We start from the raw sequence: 20,007 nt of genomic DNA on the forward strand, positions 1-20,007 counted from the left end.
CACAGAAGTGCAACACGTGGGTTTCACGTCATCCATGGGCACTAGCGTGAAGACAGCAGCGCTTCAGCAGAAGTGTTGCTCATAATAAAGCAGTGTGACCCCCGGGGCCTCCTGAGAAATTACTCCAGTCATTTGGTTTCATTAGAGTCAGTCCTGAGCTTCCTCCCGGTCTGACGCGTCCATTAGCATTGAACCGCTGCTTGTCAACAATAACCAGCTGATAACATGCTGCCAAGACGAGCTGCTGACCTCGATTTGAGTCGATGGGATGTTCTAGAAACCTGGAAAAGTCTAGCGAGGACGATGACGGTAGGAGAGTTAAAGTGATTTGTCATTGGACCACACGTGACGTCAAGTCTTCATTCACGCACTTGTCGGCAGTGGGGGCCAGGCATGATTATACAAAATAAATATCCTATAAACTCAACACTTTATTGCTCAACCTTGCCAGTGTGTCGAGGCCCAGCGTCGGTTAGTCTTCTTCCGCCATCTAGTGGCACAAAATAGAAACACAAGTTGGTGACGATCAGCAAAAATCGATTTATCACTAAGAATATCATTCACCAGACGACAGACGATCTACAACCATTTCCTTTTTTATTTATTCACAAAATTATTCTCCAGTGCTGATAAAATATATTTTTAACAACGTGAAAAAAATGTGGCAAATGTGACTAAAGAGGAAACCTAACACTGATATCTAAAGAAATGTTGGACATTAGCAAACCCTCATATGACTGCAAGTGGAAGAAGTGCAAAGGTTTTGGGAGTTTTTTGACAGTAGTATGCACACTAGGATATTTAATCAATGTTCCTTCACTGTAGGAAACGCATCCATATCTTACAAACTCCAAATGTTGGGCAACAATAATAAATAACATCATTTCAGAGCATAACAACACAAGTTAAGAGGCAGATTAGCTTCAAACTCACTCAAATTGCTTTAAATATTAACTTCAGTACCATGTTTGTTTCCATGTATTATGAACAGTAGAGTCAGCCATTGCTGGTTATATTTCTACAGTCTAGTCCAGAGTTATTGAAGAATCATGTTGTTCTAATTAAACATAATCTAGAACTTGATCAGCTCGTTGACTTTGAAAAGGACCTTTGTTAGCTCTGCTAAAACATTTAACGTGTAACAGTGACGAGAGAAGGAGTGTTGACTTTGAGAAGGAAGTGATTCTTCAGTTAGGCACTTGTGATGATCAAAGTTAAGCCAAATGGAATGCTTTATGTTTAACGGTTTTCTTTTTTTTGTCCTTGTGTGCTACGTCTGTGCCAGCTGCAGCTCCTCAAGTCCGTGTTTGCCCAAGTGGTATCTGGCCAGGTCCTTCCTGGTCACCAGGCCAACCACCTGCACAGGTCACAAGGAAACAGATTGTGATTTTATTTTCAATAAGAAACTTAAACATAAACCCTCCTCCATCTCCAGCCAAAGTAACAAAGACGGTTGTTAGTCTGGAGCAGAACAATGCAAGAAATTGAGTAAAGAAACACTAAAAAAAGAGAGTTAAGAAATGTCTTGTAGAATTAAAACTAATTAATTTCTTTGGAAAAAAAATAACATACCTACCAAGAAAAATAATTTGAACATTTGTCATCTTTTAAAATCCTGAAGTTTTTAACAATGAACATAGATGTATAAAGACATATATAGAAATGCAGAAATAAATATAATAATAATAGAAACAGTCTAAAGTTATTAGTAAAGCAGATGTTGTGAAAGTATGTATTTATTTGTTATTTATTACAATCGTTTATACGTCACCAATAAAGGGCAGAAAAAAAGTTTATAGTAACATTTCTATACGTTAAAAAATAAAAAAAAGATTTGAATATCTACAAAATAAACTCAAAATAATCTGACAAATGTGAGATATTTCTCAATGAGAAATATATAATAAAATAAAATGTGCTTTTATATAGAAAAATGGAAACCATAAGGTTTGAAACAAATAAATAATGACAAATAGGAACATAAACATTCTGGAATTTTAAGAGAATATTACTGAATAAAAATGGCAAGCAAGCAAGTAGAACAAAATAAATAACCTCATTAGCAGAAAGCATATAGAATAATTAAGAAAATAAAAGTTCTTCATCTGAATATATATTCTTAAATTATTCTTAAATCTAAACCCTTGTGTTATCTCTAAGTAAAGGTGACCCGAAGGCTTGAAAACAAATTTGTATGTTTTATGTGTTATCCCTTGTGTTGTCTCTGGGTTAAACTCTTCTTAGTATACAGTACAGTATAAAGATAAGCCATATACTGAAGCAGTTACAGATGAGATGTTTTAGGTGTTCTAGATTTGTCTACAAAGCTTGTTGTCAGGTAGGATGCACTACGATGCTCACCCTGTTCTCATCGTCCACCACCACCAAGTGTCTGAGTCCCAGGGCTCTCACTAGCTTGAAGACTCGAGGAAGAGATGTTTCCTGCACACCAGAGATGTCATTTCTTCTGCGTAGCTATGATTGTAAACTGAACACTGGTACCTGAGGCACGGTGTAAGGTGTCGGGTTCATGAACTCAGAGAGGTCCATCATGCACTCCATCTCGTCCTGGGACACGTGGATGCTCTGGATTGGGGGGAAACGGGGGTATGCATCCCTGAAGTCCTTCAGCTGGAGCTTCCTCTGGTTGAGCCGAGAACGAGCCAATTCCACAAACACCTGGCGGGAAGAAGGTAGACAGTGAAGGACGGAGTCAAACGTCTGAAGAACCTCTGACTTCTCTCTCGTTCCAACCTTGTGTTTGAGAAGAACAATGAGCTGAGATCTCAGGATGAGGCCGCACAGTTTCGGAGGCTTCAGGGGGACAGTTCAACTCTTGTTAGTCCATTTAATATTTTAAGGTAATAGGAATGAAAAAGTACCTTATCTGGAACCTGCACTACAACCGGGAAACCGTTGTGATTGGATGATGTGTTGCTCAGGATCTCCACGATGTGTCCCACCTTCTCGATCTTACTCAGGCAGGTGACTGGGGAGCTCATGACCTCACTGTCACCAACGACAACAGCATGTTGATTAAAGTTCAACTCTTGGATCGACCAACATCTACAATTGTCCTGGTCATAACATGTTAGCTGGTTATAAAGGTTTGGGTTAGAGCACGAGAGAGTTACCGAGCAGTGAGCCAATGGGATGTGGCTGGGGCCTCCCAGTGCAGGAAAGGAACGCTTTGCAGTTTGATGTGGATGTCATAGAGACCCTGAAAAGTTACAAAACATAAAAAGGTTGTTTACCTAGAGAGTCGTTTCACAACTGCTTCAACATATAAACGCTTGTTTCATACGAACCTCCACAAAATAGTCTCCTACTATCTTGGCTGTCATCAGAACAAGCATGATGGGCAGACCGTACGTAACATTTCCTGTGGCTTCCACCATGATGACCGTCAAACTCAGGGTCATCCTCACAATGCCACCTGTAAAAAGACAGTTTCTTAATTATGTTGACTCCTAAATAATTAACTTCTGACAAATATTTCATTGAGGAGACCAAGAGACGATCTGGAAGTTGCATACCGAGCTGAGCTGCGGCTCCTATCAAGGCATATTTACCAGGAACAGCCCAAACCTGAGAGAAAACACACAAGATAACTTCTTTACTTTGGATTTATTTTCTCAGAACACCAATGATGATCTGCATTATGACAAATTCTAAAGGTTTAATTCCATTAAGATCACTTCAAATCATAAATAAATGTGTTCATGTATATTTACCAAACTGTCTGTTACATGTCTGTTATTATGTATTTGTTCTTGTATGCTCTTGTGATTATGTATTAATATTTATATTATATATATTATATATTTATAAATATATATTAATATATATTTATATTTATTTATTATTGTTTGCTACCTCATCTAATTACCTATTGTCTTGTGACTGACACTTTCCAATAATAATGTCACTTTATACTTAGCAAAATGTAATTATTTTGTACTTTAAAAAGTGTAGAATAACACCAATAATAACATATCCCTTTGTTATATATTTCAATATTCTATGTCATGTCTTGCCTTATTTAAACACATTTTTATATTTCTTATTTACTAATAGTATTTTGTTGTGTGTGTGTTGCCAGCGGTATAGAGCCGATAAAACAAGTTTCATTGTACAGCAATGTTGTTGCACTTTTACGATAAAGAAATTTCCTTTTCTGGTAAAGAGGCTGACACATGCATACTCGAACACAAGTTTGTTTGACATTTTATCACAAGGATAGGAACCGGTTGATCATGTTTGAGGCACACCAAGGAAAGTGTTTATCTCTAGATGACCTGGAAAAAAGACACCAGCTGATATGAGGAGAAGAGAAGACCCAAAAGGTAGATGAAGAAAGGTGGATCAAGAAAAGACAGATGCTGGGAATTCAAAAACTGACCGAACCACCAGACGTGGTGCTGGCCAGCAGGATTCCACACAACCTCCCCCAGGCGGCACCGATCAGCAGAGACGGTATGAAGACTCCGGCAGACACGGCCAGTCCGTACGTCCAACAAGCCAAGAAGAAGTAGGTAAGAGTGAACAAACCCAACGTAAGAGGATTGTAGGAGCCTTAAAAAAAAGAGAAGAAACTTTTGACAAACAGCATGATTTTTCTTCACCCACATCAGGGGTCTTGAATTGACCCAGAAAAGCTCTAAGGAGGTACAGGTTTCATTACCAACCACACAAGAGTATAGAGTTTAAGACAGTTCCACCCATCAGATGTCTGGCTGATAATTAACTGATTACATCACTTGTTTGTGGATATATAGCAAGTGTGCCACCACTGACCTGGTGGGTTGTGGAAGAGGCTGCGGACACTTCTCTCAGGAGTGTTGAAGAAGGCGGTTGCCATTGAGTTATACTCTCCATCTGAACAGAAGAGCTGCAAAGAAAAAAACATTTTTACTTTCCTGAAGTCTTGACATTCATGTGCTTCAGTTAGTAACACGCCACTCCCTCGTAAAAGACAAAATGTGGACTTTAAAAAACTTGCCCAAGGCAGGCAATCCTAAGCTTTTAATATTTTTAACCTTTATTTAACCCGGAAAGTCCCACTGACACCTGCACATTTCTTTTTCAAAGGAGTCCTGACACCCAGATCGTTTTAACCTGTTAAATGTATATTCAAGAATGGACCTACAGTTTTAAAAAAGGAAAAAAATAAATCAGAAAGATTTTGTGTTTCACTCGTTTGCACTCTTTTTCCAAATAAAATATATTTCAAACAGAAATAACAAAACAGACTATGTGATTTTGTCTTTCTGTGCAAAATCTCTCACCGGTGGTTGAGGACCACCAAGTTTAGACTTTGAACTCATTTGATTTTATGCAATATTAAGTCTACCTGCAGTGGGTATTCTTCTGTCTGATCTGGTCCCAGAGGTTGGCAGTCGTTGGAGAAGTAGATCATCGTGAAAGACACAGTTGCTGTGACTGCAGCAACCAACATGGCCTCCATCACTTGCAAACAAGGTCGGTGGACATATCTGTCAAGAACAAGCATCCAAACATGGCTTTGTTTTATCACATAACAATGTTGGATATTCCAGACAGACACAGCAGCACAATGATCCAAACAAAAGTCTGAGCAAAGATGAATGTAGCTGTTGTTTAGCAGGCCATAAATATAAACATAAAGCCTCTACGTGTCAAGAGAAGAAAACATCTGAATTGCTGAAGATAATCTCAGTGACATTAAAGACTTCAAAAGCAGCTGCCATGAATCACAAGAATAACTGCACAGGATCATAAATACTTAAAAGATATTTAGCTTCATCATCTGTGACATTTTCAACATGAGCTTGCTGGTCACACTTCCCTAAATGTGCTTCCTACATCTATAAGATTGTGATGAGTGATAAGAGTGACGACATCTTGCAACAAAACATCTCATTTGTGATGAGAAAATTCAGCACCAACATCTTTTTTACTATTCTATTTAATACAAGTTTACACATTGAAGGAAATTGAGTTTATACAAGAGTAACAAAAAAAATAAAAAATAAATAAATGTCACAACCATCATTTTAATTATAGGCACAGACGTAATGAAACTTCCAGGCAAGGAAGTAGGAACCGTCATTACAGATGCCAACAGTTCATTTGTTCTATTAAACAAGGTGTTTTAACAGGTAAGCTTGAAAAACTCCTGAGAAGTCTGCTTCAACCTGTTTTCTTACCAGGATAGACGGGTTCTTTATGTTGGCACAAACAAAACACTCCTCAAGTATTAGTCAGCTGACCCTTTTGTTCTCAGTCGAGAAATAGTTATATTATTGTTGCATTTCCTCCAAACCTGATCCTGAAGATCGTCAGCCAGTAATTGAGGACATTGAAAAGAGCTCCGAGCAGTCCACCTGTGAACGTTAGAACAGGCGATTAAGAGCAGAAGTTACTTGTTAGCAGGAGAAAGAGAGAGAGAGAGATTTTGACTCTACCTATGGCTCCCATAGCGATGAATAAAGGAATCTCATACAAGTTGTAGGTGACACTCTGAAAAAAAGAGCAAGATGAAGGTGAAGGTAATAGTGTGCAAGTAAGACTACTTACATCATTGTCAAAGCGTCCAAAGTTGATGAGACCTGGGTTGGAAAGGTCACCTGGTTTGTTGTTGTAGATGCTCAAGAAGAAGTTCAGGGTGAAGGTGGAGACCATGGAGGCGAAAAACTATAAACAGAGGACATTTAATACCCTGAAAATATCTCGAGTTTATTCTCAATATTTTAACTTCCTGGCATGGGAATTTCTACTTTTGACAACTGTAAAGTCAAGCTGAGCAGACGGTTGAAGTATTTCACAGCAGAAACTGTAACATTTGATCTCTTCACTTGTTTAAAGACACACTTTAATTAATATATCACGGTTCCTTCATTTACATAATAAAAGAAGGATTCCAAATTTCAAAATGTTTAGCTAATTATGCTATATTTTGCAAATTATAATCTAGTTCGTCCGTTTCATCCGTTTGCTTTATTTTTACCCTTAAATTGAGCTTCTTCAGAAATCTCTTGGGAAGCACTCGATGTGACTTACAATCCTCCATGTTAACATCTGGTTCCAAAAAGAAGCCCCTTCCTCCAGAGCAAACAGAACGCCGCCTGTAAAAAACAAAAAAGTCCCATTTGAAGATACCATTAATCTTCCAGTCTCAAAGCAGTGTTTATTGTACGAATGAACTTGAAAAACTCGTCCAAGTTGACAGGAAATACAGACTTTGTCAGATTGGTGCCAAAATAAAAAAAAACACTTAAACATGTTGATTTGTCTCGTGTTACATAACATATGAAGAAAAAAACTTTTTTGCTAAGAACTAGATGTTTGTGCCATCTTATCAGGAAACTTTTGGGTGGTGAGTAAAATATAGATAAACACTGCCACAGCAAAATGGTTTATCTCACCAACGGGTGCCCCAAAGGCAGCAGAAACACCAGCTGCAGCTCCAGCAGACACAAAGTCTCTTTTCTCAGTATCTCTGCGAAAGTATTCAAAGATCTAGGATAAAACATGAACAAAAATGTTGCTTTGTTTGTGAAAAAGTTCACTAAATCATTCATCTTTCAACAATAAAAAAACATTTTGTTGAATGGAATATCATGACACACACTGACTGACCTTTAGGTCTTTTTTTAAAGTGGTGCTTCTTCCCTGGGAGACTCCAGCAGCTACAACAGCACCAGAGTGAATCATAGGACCTTCCTGAAACAGGAAAACAGAAGTTATTTTAGTTTGACCCAGTCAGATCAGAGATTCCAGTCAAACTACGGTTCTTTAACAAACAAAAGTTTCCCAATCGATCATTTTTGCTCCAAGTTAACAGCGTTGACAAGTTGTATCATTATTGCTTAGGGTGCAAAAGTGCTGTTAGTAGTTGAGCCTCTCTTGCTGTGAGCAACCACATTTCTTGATTCATACAAGTTTTAGTTTCTTATTGTAGACTCTGTTTTAATAATCGTCCTTGGTAGAGGTATGCGCTCCGCGTTTATCTAGTTTCATTTAAATTTCACAAATCGCTGAAAGGATCCTTATCTTCATGATCTCAGAAAGATTAAACATTGAAAAGGTAATTTTGAGCATAGTGTCAAACACAAGTACAAGGGGCAGAATTCAGCCCACCAAGTCTTTTTATGTGGCCCACCTGATGGTTGTTCTTCAACTAAGAAAAATCTCTAAATTTAGGAAAATTATGGCACAACACCGATTGGAGTTTATAATCCATGCATTTGTGTCTTTTACAGTTTATTTTCGTGTCTAAACAAGAAGGAGCTGTCTCGCCTGCAGTTAATACAAAACTCTGCAGCGACAATTCTGACCTGCTCTAGTAGAAGAACTTACATTTCCCTGATCCTTAAAACTCTTCACTGGCTGCCAGTTTATTTCAGGATTAATTTTAAAATTCTGGTTCTTGCTTTCAGATCTATTCCTGGTCAAGCTCCTCCTTACATCACTGATCTGATCCAGCCTTACACCCCAGCTCGGGCTCTGAAGTCTGTGGATCAGAATCTACTGATGGTTCCTCACATACGGTTCAGGACCAGAGGAGAGAAATCCTTCCAGGCTGTTGCTCCTAAGCTTGGAACAATCTTCCTCTCCCTCTATGCTTAATAGATCTTCTGACTCCTTCAAGAAACATCTTAAGACATTTTTATTTTTTTTGCAGGCTTTTTCCTAATTTTCTGGGACTCCTGTGTTGTTTTTTATGTTGTCTTAGCCTTTTAAAGTTTTTTAATTTGTAGGCATTTTTAAATTATTGGGAACAAGACAAAATAAAAAGAACATGTCATATCAGATTCAGACTTTGTGTTAAGGAAATACAAATTTATTTGGCCCTTGACTCTTGACAAATTTAGAGTCATCAATATTCTCAATGTTCTCATTATACACTATACATTTTTTACTAAACCGATGAAGAAGGTCTTACCTTGCCCACAGCGAGACCACCCACCACTGAACAAATGACACCTGCCACTTTTATCACCAGAGTCTGCAGGACACAAACAACAAACTGGTCATGCTTGAGAATCTTGTTCGGGTATTTCATTTTTTTCCAGCAATAAAAAAAGCTTTTAAACAACACTAAATAAATAAATGTACACTTTAAAACAAGCATTATGAACTTATGCAGTGAGGTGTGCACACCTTGAGTCGTACAACACGTGGTATTTTGACTCCATTCAGGAAACACTTAATCTGAGGTATTCCACTTCCAGCTGCAATTGGCTGAAAGCACAAGGGTTTGGATGATTTAAGGCACATTTTTAACAAAACAAATTGAGGTTTTTTACTTCATCCTCACCTCAAAGAAAGCAACTATGATGGCTCCCAGCATGACGAAAGAGGAGTTGAGGACAGCCCAGAGGATGAGGGAGATGGACAATCCCCCTGCTTCTGTAAATTGTTCTATGTCTGTAGGGAGTCACCAGTCAAGGAAAGTTTCTTTCTACTGAACTCAAAATGATTTCCCTTTCATAACTGCCACACAGGAATATCACGCAGACAAATCTTTTTATACATCGTTATATTTGGATACTTCTCTTTACAACTTGATATTTGATTCCAGCAAGTTGCTCCACTGAGATATCGATGAAACAGGCGATGAGTCCAGTCAGGAAACCAATGAGACCACAAACCACCCAGCGGCTGATCTCCAGACATCGAAAGCTCTTCAAAAAAATATATGTTTCGTGTTAGTGCATCATAGGAAATGACAAGAACACTCACCAGTATCTGATCAAAACTCACCATGTAACTCATCCTTCTCTCCTCCTCCAGAAAAAGTTGGTTCTCACTGTTGTCATAGTCCAGACTCTGAAATAAATGAAGAGGACTTGATAGATGAGAATTTAAAGTCACTTTTTAATTTAGCAAAGATATGTTATACCTCATATTTGAGTGACAGCAGCTTCTCAGTGTGAGGAATTTCTTTGGGTCGTCCCTTAGAAGACTCCTGCAGAGAAGTGGGTACAATTCATACAGTGGTACACAAAAGTTTGGACACCCCTTAGGAAAATCAATGCATCAGTTTGTCACTTGCTGAGCTTTTGAGGCAGCAACTTAATTTTTAACATATATTAAACCTCATGGAAACAAACATTTCGGTGGTGAAATCATTTTTATTGGTCCAACAGAACGTGTTTATGTGCATTTAAGCAAAAACAGGCATGTGCATAAATGTGGGCACCCCAAATAAATAATTCCATTAATATTTAGTAGAGCCTCCATTTGCTGCAAGAACAGCCTGTGGACGCCTCCCATAGCCACAGACAAGTCCCTGTTCTAGCCACACAGCGCCATAACATGATGGACCCTCCTCCAAATTTCACAGTAGCCAATAAGTTCTTCTCATGGAATTCAGTGGTTTTTTTTGCCATGCATACCTCCTCTTGACAAAATAACTCTATCTTCACAAGGACTGTTCTTGTGGCCTGCACTTCATTTCTGACTGTGGAGACAGACAGTCCAAATCTTCTTGATGATTTCTTGCACCCTTCTCCTAATTCATGACAAAGAATTATCCTAGTTTTTAGGTCAGTGGAGAGTTGTTTGATGCCGCCATGTTGCCACTCTATAAAAAAAAGAACCTATGACGAGCACAGCCAGCAATTTTCTCTGTTAAACATCCTTTTTCATGATTGGTTCATGACTGTCTTTGTTATAGAAGGTCTCACAAGCTAATCAAAGCAATTTTGTGCTGCAACCTGTCAGCTATAAATCCCTACAGGTCTTGAAATGCATGTGATTAAATGGGTGCTCAAACTTTTGCACATACCATTTTTACATTTAATTCTATCATTATTAAACTATGTAATGCTACTCTAAGAATGTTGGTCTGGAAAACACTCAAGTGTCTACATCTCTGGAGGAAATCAAATCTGGTTGCTTTGATCTTCTCTTTCAAAGTTAGAGCAAATTATCGTGAAATCTTAGAGGGGTGCCCAAACTTTTGCATACCACTGTACAATCAACATGGCAAAAAGGACATCAAGGACCTCCTAATATGCCAGCAAAAAAGCTGTAAACTTACTTTACTAAACACACAAAAAACACAAGGAGAATGTTCATAAATTGGGTTAGCTGTGAGCCATTGAAGTTACATCTGAGTTCAGAAGTATAACCCCCTTATTTTAGAATCGATTCAATTCAAAACTGTGACTAAAAAGCTGCATAATTATTTCAATAAATCCGTACAAATATTTTTCAGGAATGTTCCACGGGTCAATAGATGTGTTTTTTTTGTTTCAGAATCCTCCACCAAAGTGTGAAGTGGATTCTAGTCAAATATTCTCTTTAATACGTACAAATTCACTTGAAAACCTCAAGGTCTGGTAAGGATACAGTTTTGATATGGATTCATTACAAAAACTTGTTAAAATGATTTTCATTGCTTTGAAATAAAAGTTCTAGTAAACTGCCTGTCACACTGACTGGAGTGTGACAGGCAGTTTAATACATTTCTCATGATGTTGTGACTGATACTAACCACCGGCACAAAACAAAAATCACATGCATCTCATCATGTCACTGTAGGCCGATGAAACTAACATGTCAGATGATAAACAAACAAACAAAATCTGGATTAGAAAAAGAAAAAATACCTCCAGACGATCCAGTTTGATCACATAGTAGTGTGGAGTATGGCCTTGACGCCCGTTATCTGACTAATGGATCATTTACCAATAATATTTTATTGCCACAAACAGATTAACACTGAACAAAGGCATCTTCTGTTGGGGAACCTCAATGATTAATAGGAACTTTGTTAAATTTGGATTCTGAGGTATATCTATGCAGTTTTGCCACTAAAAGAACTTATAGGTGTGATTACACATCCAGCGGAGATACATGTTCAAGAAATCCTGAATTCAACTTGTTATACTCTACCTCCTCAGATGTGATTTCTTCCTCCAGATTCACAGTGCTTAGCCGCCCAGCTTGAGACGAACCCATTGTTCCAGGCTGCTGTACAACAATTGAAACATCTTTAGAAATGAAAACACATTTATACATGTGCTGTAGCAAGTTTACAGGTCATGACAAATTGTTTTGGTATTAAACCTATAAAACAGAACCACCACCAAATATGAGTTCAGAAGAAAAATCCGACAATAATAACATCCGAAAAATGACTTCAGTATGAAATCTGCATTCATTTTATAACCTGAAATATATATTCAGCATGACAGTTTTGTTTTGAAATATTATACCAATTACCAATTAAGTAGCTGTGATTGAGTAAAATTGAGTTTATTAAATAAATGAATTGTTTACAAACATTGTTGTGCTACAGTTCAAAGAACATCTTTCCATATATCACAAGGCAAAATTCATTATTTAGTGGTTTAAGTCACTTTGAAAAGAAAGACATGAAACTGGGATCTGAGGAGTTTTAAGTTATTTTATCCAGAGTACAATGTTATAAAACTACATCAGGGGACTCTAAAGGAGTTCATGAGCTGACTGTACAGTATAATCGAAGTCATGTGGAAAAGTGGCAGGAGGATTTTTATGGTTTGCATTTATCACTAGACTGTATTTCTATAACGTGCCGTTATACAAAAAAAACTATTTGTTATTTAAGTTAGTTAGATACGTCAGAAATAGACGAATGTTTGGGTTTCTTGTAAAATAAAAACAAATCGCTGTTGTTTGTGTCACATTGTTCCAACGTAGCCAAGCATTATATAGTCATATATAGTCAAGGTTATATAGTCATTTTAAGATATTATACAACTTTAAACATACTTTATTGACGAGCGTTCCCATCGCTGGTTTTCATTTATTTGAAAACCAAATAAATGATAAGCAACTTTTTTTAACAACTTTTAGGCTGCTATCTTCTTCAATTTCATTTTAACTTGCATAAAACGCATAATAAAAAAAACGCTTTCAAAGAAGAGACCAAATAAGTAGCGTTTCGTAGCAGAGCTAACAGCTGTTAGCCACCAGGCTAGCAGTACCTGTCTGGAGTGTTTGGGCTTCTCAGAACCGTTTAGCAGCGGTGTTGCCTCCCCGGCGGCACCGGAATCGTCCGCACGACTGGACCATGACACCTTTTTCGTGATATTGGCCATGTCCACCCGCCTAGGATCCTTTATGGGTCGATTGTTTAATTGAATTTAAGTTGTTCTAGCTCCCTCCTGTCACCCCCATGATCACCAGTGCAACTCGTGACGTCTTGGTAAGGCATGCGTGCAGGGCCAAACAAAGACCATTAGCTACAGTGGTTTCTGGGAAATGTAGTCTTCAAATGATACAGTAAAAGATAGAAGTGGATGATTATTTACAAATAAGGTATCATTATAATACCAAGGAAGCGAATATTTTATCTTAGACAAAAAAAAGTGGGTTGTGTTTTTTATATATGAAAATTGTACTTGTTGATTATACAATTTATGTACACATTTATAGTACTTGTTGCTGACAACTCATATTGCAGAACATATTGAAAATTAAAAAGTGTTTATGATAATTCATTCGTTCTAAGTTGTTTTTGGTACAAAACTATTTGTGAACAAACCAATATAGAAAAAGATATCTACACAAAACATATATGGGACATTTTTGTTGATATTTACAAATAACTATTATACTTTAAGTATATAAATTTGGATTCACGCAAAAAAGAAAAAAAAACAACCTTTTGTCTGGTGAAAACCTTTGAAACGGGATCTATCAGGATTGTGGATGTGTGGTAAATCTCATAATGTGTGGCAAGAGGAAAAATTCCCTGGCCTGTTTCTCTTCCCTTTAGGTAGCTTCAGATTTCTCTTCTGCTTTCCTGCAAATGGCTCAATACTGTAATTGAGATACTGAATCTCGCTTCTACTTTTCTCAGTGACCTGCCTTCATTTAGTTGTGGGAAAATTTACATATAAGGCTTTGCCATGAATCACAACAAATTAATTATCTGTTCGATGTTGTTTTCCTTCACTTGTGTCTTCAAAAATGCACTTCTGGTACACTTAATCTTCTCTAAAAATCTACATTCATCCGCATTATTGATGATGCCATTGGTCAAATGGGGGAAGACTTGAAGTGTCACAATGAGAAACTCCCTTCCAAAATGTAGCAGAAGCAAGTTTCACTTTCACACATGACATGGATCACAGATCTGGCAGGCTTATTGAGAACTAAACGTGAGCAGATGAGAAGTCTTTCCACAACATCTAAACATGGACGAGGCGTCGCCGCTGCTGAGAAGATCCGCTGACTCACACTGTCAGGTGTGTACACTATTCTATGTTTTACAATAAATGTTTGATTCACCTCCCCCAAGGAGGTCAAATGATGTTTGTCAGTTGGTCTGGTATTTAGCAAAATAACAAAAAGGTTGTGATTGTTTTTCAATGAAAGTTTCAGTAAAATGTTGATTTCCGAGGATTTCATTGGTGTTTTGTTCAGGAGTTTCATCTGGATTTAGGAAGGTTCATCATCCACTTGTAAGGCTTGTTAGTGCTGCTGCCCGCACGCTTAGCTCCATTTAGAACTAGCATGGTAAAACTTTCACGACAATATTTGTTTGTGGTTTGAAATTAATTAATAATGTAGCTTTACTACCAGGTGGTCTTGTTGTTAGGAGCTTTAAATCCCCAAATCTTGTCAGCCTATATCATAACAACGAGTTAACACAATTCTTGACTCATGACAATGTCATGTCAAACCAGCACCTTGATCAATGTATATTCTGACTTAGTGCTTTTCTAGTTTAAATTAATTTACCAAGATTGATTTTGTGGACTTTTATTTTCCTACATATTTTAGACAACAACATTACAGAAGCAAATAATTCTCTATCAATACATTATCAATTTCTGATATGTAACCAACATACACATGTCTATGATGTTAAACCTGTGATGACATTGTTCCTCAATCACACAAGGAAAACACGTTAAGAAATGCATTTTACATTCCAGATCAGGAACTCTAAACTTTACCTGGCCGTCATCTCGGCTGTCCTGGGGAGTTTCATCTTTGGTTACTCCATGGTCTACCCCTCAGCCGCCCTGCCTCAGCTCCAGTCACCGGACGTGGACCCTCGCCTCAGAATGGACAAGACCCAGACTGCCTGGTTTGGCTCCATTTTCATGCTGGGGGCTGCTGCTGGTGGCCTCATAGCAATGGTGCTTAATGACCTGATTGGTCGAAAGATGTGCATGATGTCATCCGCTTTGCCGTCGAGTATCGGGTCTGTGTCTTAAAAAAACACTATACCTGTACTGTTAAGAAGGTTATTGTAATACATCTTTTTTTAACAGCTTCATGCTACTGGGCGGAGCTTCAGACCTGTGGATGCTTCATTTGGGTCGATTTCTAACTGGAGTTGCTGGAGGGTTAACGTCAGCATCAATACCTGTAGGTTACCATGGAAACAAAAAAGTGTAGTATAAAGATTGTGTCATGACACATGTGTGATTGGTTACAGGTTTACATTTCAGAGATCTCCCACCAAAGAGTGAGAGGCACTTTAGGTACCTTTCCACAGATCACTGCTGTTTTAGGAGGGTTGGTCCTATATTTTCTTGGTAAATAACAAAAAAGATTATTGTATACGTTTACATTTCTACTCTATTGACTTCATTTAAAAGCTGTGGAGTTAACTTTCTTTGTCTAGCTCCCTCTCGGTGAACTCACTCTTGTGTTGGTTGATTCCTGACAATCCTTTTGAAACAGGTCTGTGGCTGCCTTGGCGATGGTTGGCAGTAGCGGGAGAAGTTCCAGTTTTGCTGATGGTGTTTCTGCTGATGTTCATGCCCAGTTCTCCCAGGAGGCTCCTGTCTGTCCACCAAGACGAGGAAGCAGACAAGTCTCTTCGGTGGCTGAGAGGAGATCAGTACGACACAGACATGGAGCGAAACAGTATCAAAGTGTGTATGAAAGCCATCAGCCGGACCATTTTTGTGCTCATGTGTACCTCTGTGCAGGAAAGCATCAGCATGCAGACTCGGCTCACTCGGGCCCAGCTTCTCACACCGAGATTCTACAAGCCAATCCTTATCTCAGTGGTCATGCGTTTCCTTCAGCAGATGACAGGCATCACTCCAATTCTTGTTTATCTGGAGCCCATATTTGCACAAAGTCGAGTTTCATTGGCTGCCCAGTAAGTCCTGAGCCACACTCAACTGTGCTCAAAGGCGCACAGGACTTTAACTCTGGGGTTCTTCATCTGACAGGTACGATGCCGTGATTGTCGGTGTGGTTCGCCTCCTTTCTGTGACAATGGCTGCTTCTTTGATGGATAAAGCTGGGCGTAAAGCTCTGCTGTACACATCGAGTATTTTCATGTTCCTGTCCTCTCTTACCCTGACGGTCACCTCCCACAATCCCTGCTCTACGAACAGCACTATGTTTGCGGACTACAGCTCCCACAACACACCTATGATCACTCTGGCTGCTGTACCACAAACAGGAAGCTCCCTTCCAATAATAAGCACTGTGGTGTTTATATTCGGTGAGCATATAACAGATTGATTCTGCCTGATGGGCCTTTTTTTTGATGGCACATTGCTACATGTAAAAATAGATAGCACCATTGTTCTGTTCAACGTTCGTACGCTCAGACCAAAAGGAGAACCACATTTACCTGTGACTTTATATTGAAATCATAACATAACATTTCTAAAAACATTGTATCTGTGATGATTGACAGTCAATGCTACCTTTACTACAGAAATCCAGTGTGTCCGCAACAGTGGTTGTATTCACTTCATTCACTAGTGAAGTTTTTTTTAAGCTTCTAGGAGAGCTTCAAAAATTCCATTTTCTTGTTTTTGTAAAAAAAAACATGCAGTTTTATGCAATGCAATTAAGACGCTTCAGTTTTCACAAATTTAAAGTGTTGCAGTTAAATCCTTTAGAAAACAGAAAATTAAGGTTCTTTGTTCAATCGTCAAATAAATGGCAAAAGTAAATACACAAGGCAATTAGAAAAGACATAAAATACATACAAAAATCATTGACAAGGGAAAGAACAATACTAACTCCACAAACAAGTTAGTAAACCTAGATTTAAGGCAAGACGATCTGCTACCTGCTGCAAATGAAGGGTCCTGACAGGGATAGTCAAGGGTTCCCTCGCAGGCACATCGTAACTTGTCAATCTTACACCAGAAAAGACAACACTGTGTGGAAAACAACAAACTAATCAAGCATCCATTCCTTGATTTCTTATGTCTGGATGGTAATAACAGAAAACTAAGTGTAATTATTTTTCTTCTTCCAGGTTATGCAATGGGATGGGGGCCGATCACATGGTTACTGACGTCAGAAATCCTTCCACTGGCAGCCAGGGGCGTGGCCTCGGGTGTCTGTGTGGCGGTCAGCTGGTTGACAGCCTTCTGGCTCACGTATGCCTTCACGTACCTGGTGCTGGCGTATGGACTGGTCGTGCCATACTTTGCCTTCACTGTTGTGTGTGTGCTCTGTCTGCTGTTCACTGCCACGACGATCCCAGAAACACGGGGTCGGACGCTGGAGGAGATAGAGGACTACTTTAGGACTGGACGTGCATTTTAGTTAATTGGAATATGAAGTCTTTAACATGGCTTCAAGTAGACAAAATCCATGAAGGTGATTTCAGGTGATTTTCATCCTCTAAAATCCAAAAATAATTTAGAAGAAACTGGAAAAATTAATGAATAGTAATGAATTTTAAAAGAAAGCTAATTTATTCACTGATACACCAGCCCTCTGATAGTTTTCAAAATGTTTTCAGGTTTTTGGAATGTAGAGAATTACACGCAACGATTGAAGAGAACCAGTCAACCTGCTGCTGACTTCCCGTCCTTCAGTGCTTTTATAGCTGCTGAGTCAAGAACTATTTTTATTTCTTTTAGACTCCACCCACTTTCCTCCCCACTCTGTGGGACAATATCTTCTACAATGTTATTTTATTCAAACATAAATCCATAGGAATGCAATTTCCTTCATAAAGATAAAGATTTACGTTATTTATTATAAATAATCCAAGGTGACCCGAAGGCCCGAAAATAATATGCTCGTTTTATCCCTTGTGTTGCTTTTGGGTCAAGGTGATGATCTTCCTGGCTTCCAGAAATACATATGCAGTGGTGGAGGTTGTTTTTCTTGACCTAAAAGCAACACAAGGGATAAAAAAATGTATTTATTCTCGGGCCTTTGGGTCAGTTTGACCCTGAGATAACACAACGGATGGAAGCTTGGGCCGTTTGGTTTAAAATTACATTCTTTTATGAAGTTACAACAAATTAAAGGCGGGACCAGGAGTCTCCCTCCCTTAACTGGATAGTCATATGTTAGCTGCCTTGCTGGATGTCAGGGATTGTCAGCAGCCGCACCTTCCTATCATCATCGATGAATTCCGCTCTGACCTTTCAGTTGATGTTTTGACTTTGGGTACGTAAGAATCCCAACATTCACTACATCTTGGCAAGCACATGACTGTTGATAACTTTAAAACACGCCAACATTGTGAAATGACTCTTTAATATCTAAAGGTCGATGTGAAACATTAAATCTTGTCCCTCAAAATAAATAAAGAGAATATTAAAAAATGTTTATATTTTAAATAAAATGATTTATTTCATTTGAATCAAGTTTATATATAAATAAATAACAATTTCAGCTTGTTTTTATAATGTCTGTTTTTCTTTACTACTTGTGTATTTTTTGTATGTTCGCCCATCAAACTAAGTCAAATTCTGTCACAGCAAACATGATGACCCCAACCAGAGTTAAACTTTTGTCAGAAAGGCAGGATGGAGAGAAACTTGGAGGGTCACACAGCTACAATTTTATTTAAAGAGGGAGCAGCAACCTCTTCATCTATAGTATAAAGATGAATAATAAGTATAAAGGATTATTTAAATTTTAATCATTCAAGAACAGGTATTACTCATGAGGAATGTTATAGCAATCTTCCTGAGATTGATCAACCGTATGTGTTTAAATTAGGAAGTTCTGTCTCAGATGTGGTTAAAAAAACTTGATTAATGTGTAAAGATGTGACTCACGTCTTCATACATATTTAGAGATATAAGATGTAAAAGTCTCAACAGAAAGCGTCACATCGACGACACAGTCATCACACAATGTGCCACTTTGTGCCTTGACTACCAGAGAGAGCTTTTGTAAAGATCAGTGAATTCCGCGGAATGTTGTTCGTCAGGCCCATCGAAACACACACTGTTGCAGTGGCAACACCTGGTACACACACACACCTTTAACTCCAGCGACACATGAATATGTTTCTATGGACACGCAAACCATTAGTGAGGGAGCGGATTCCAATTTACACATGACTAAATAACTGCTTATTTCTTTAATGACAATAAAATGTTACATAAAACAATCACCAATTTGCTTCGTAAAGCATCCAGTCACTCATGTTAATTCCCTTAGGTTGTGAAAGTCATAAAGTGTACAGTGTAAGCCTGTTAGCTGGTAAGCAATGTTGGCAAAAATGTTGTTTAACTGGACTCTTAGACATATTTATGTTTCAGTGACATTGTGTGAAGTCAACTGAGGCAAGTCTTGCGCTGAGTAAAAGTTACTTCAAAGTTAGAGTCACGTGTTCGTCTAGTTTACTGAGAGGGATATGAAAATTATTTTGTCTGGATGAATCTCTGAGAGAGCAAGAGATCTAAGTCAGCTTCTTCATGTTTTCCATCAATATTTATATTGAGAACTGAGTTCAAAAGTATCTCAGTGATCTCCTGCAAGTGATCGGCAGGAAAAAAAAGATCTTTCTTCAACCAAATATCTACTGACAAACATCTTCTAGATGACACCTGTCTAGGTGAAAGGTTGCACCAGACATGTCAAACTCGAGGCCCTGGGGCAAACTTCCCCAGGCATAATTCAAAAGTGTATTTCATTTTACTGTGATTTATTTACCTTCTGTGATTGACTTGTCTTGGTTGTACTTACTATTGAAGTTTTTGTACTTACAAGTTACATACAATTTATTGTATTTCACTACAGGTAATTTACAATTTCAATCAAAGTCATTTGAATACTGCATTA

General features: G+C 38.2%; 2 protein-coding genes across 4 annotated transcripts; one reads left to right on the forward strand and one right to left on the reverse strand.

The window, feature by feature from the left end:
- Positions 1-580: 580 nt before the first annotated feature.
- Positions 581-13,158, reverse strand: clcn7 (Cl-/H+ antiporter 7). 2 transcript variants are annotated; one of them, XM_087808506.1, is made up of 25 exons: positions 12,963-13,158; positions 11,887-11,961; positions 9,887-9,952; positions 9,748-9,813; positions 9,536-9,668; positions 9,302-9,411; positions 9,145-9,225; positions 8,927-8,989; positions 7,621-7,704; positions 7,407-7,500; positions 7,042-7,106; positions 6,559-6,675; positions 6,447-6,501; positions 6,305-6,365; positions 5,354-5,495; positions 4,798-4,891; positions 4,403-4,575; positions 3,537-3,588; positions 3,309-3,436; positions 3,135-3,220; positions 2,883-3,009; positions 2,755-2,814; positions 2,503-2,679; positions 2,362-2,442; positions 581-1,357 (listed from the first exon to the last, which is right to left on the reverse strand). In XM_087808506.1, exons 1-25 carry the CDS (start codon positions 13,074-13,076, stop codon positions 1,271-1,273), a joined length of 2,391 nt encoding a protein of 796 aa, XP_087664632.1. In that variant the 5' UTR covers positions 13,077-13,158; the 3' UTR covers positions 581-1,270. The 2 variants fall into 2 exon arrangements, with proteins under 2 accessions (XP_087664632.1, XP_087664630.1); XM_087808504.1 differs by having other exon boundaries at positions 11,887-11,964.
- Positions 13,159-14,091: 933 nt separating this feature from the next.
- Positions 14,092-18,613, forward strand: slc2a6 (solute carrier family 2 member 6). 2 transcript variants are annotated; one of them, XR_015713398.1, is made up of 9 exons: positions 14,092-14,228; positions 14,922-15,193; positions 15,264-15,360; positions 15,431-15,530; positions 15,679-15,872; positions 15,930-16,105; positions 16,179-16,456; positions 17,228-17,584; positions 17,720-18,613. XR_015713398.1 is itself a non-coding variant. In XM_087809101.1 (8 exons), the coding sequence occupies exons 1-8, from the start codon at positions 14,178-14,180 to the stop codon at positions 17,518-17,520; spliced, it is 1,461 nt and encodes a 486-aa protein (XP_087665227.1). In that variant the 5' UTR covers positions 14,092-14,177; the 3' UTR covers positions 17,521-18,613. The 2 variants fall into 2 exon arrangements, 1 of the variants encoding a protein (XP_087665227.1); XM_087809101.1 differs by having other exon boundaries at positions 17,228-18,613.
- Positions 18,614-20,007: the final 1,394 nt, after the last annotated feature.

This window comes from Callionymus lyra, chromosome 15 (genome assembly GCF_982586985.1).
Source record: "Callionymus lyra chromosome 15, fCalLyr1.hap1.1, whole genome shotgun sequence".
Classification (NCBI taxonomy): Eukaryota; Metazoa; Chordata; class Actinopteri; order Syngnathiformes; family Callionymidae; genus Callionymus; species Callionymus lyra.

What these genes read in the sequence shown, in the direction of transcription:
- clcn7 (XM_087808504.1), bottom strand. Translation starts at nt 13,076, where the DNA reads ATGGCCAATATCACGAAAAAGGTGTCATGGTCCAGTCGTGCGGACGAT. An exon ending in CTGACGATCTTCAGGATCAG is followed by an intron (nt 5,496 to 6,304) that starts GTTTGGAGGAAA and finishes TGTTCTTGACAG; the next exon opens with ATATGTCCACCGACCTTGTT. An exon ending in TAGGAGACTATTTTGTGGAG is followed by an intron (nt 3,221 to 3,308) that starts GTTCGTATGAAA and finishes GTAACTTTTCAG; the next exon opens with GGTCTCTATGACATCCACAT.
- slc2a6 (XM_087809101.1), top strand. Translation starts at nt 14,178, where the DNA reads ATGGACGAGGCGTCGCCGCTGCTGAGAAGATCCGCTGACTCACACTGT. An exon ending in GCTTTGCCGTCGAGTATCGG is followed by an intron (nt 15,194 to 15,263) that starts GTCTGTGTCTTA and finishes TTTTTTTAACAG; the next exon opens with CTTCATGCTACTGGGCGGAG. An exon ending in TGGAGCGAAACAGTATCAAA is followed by an intron (nt 15,873 to 15,929) that starts GTGTGTATGAAA and finishes ACCTCTGTGCAG; the next exon opens with GAAAGCATCAGCATGCAGAC.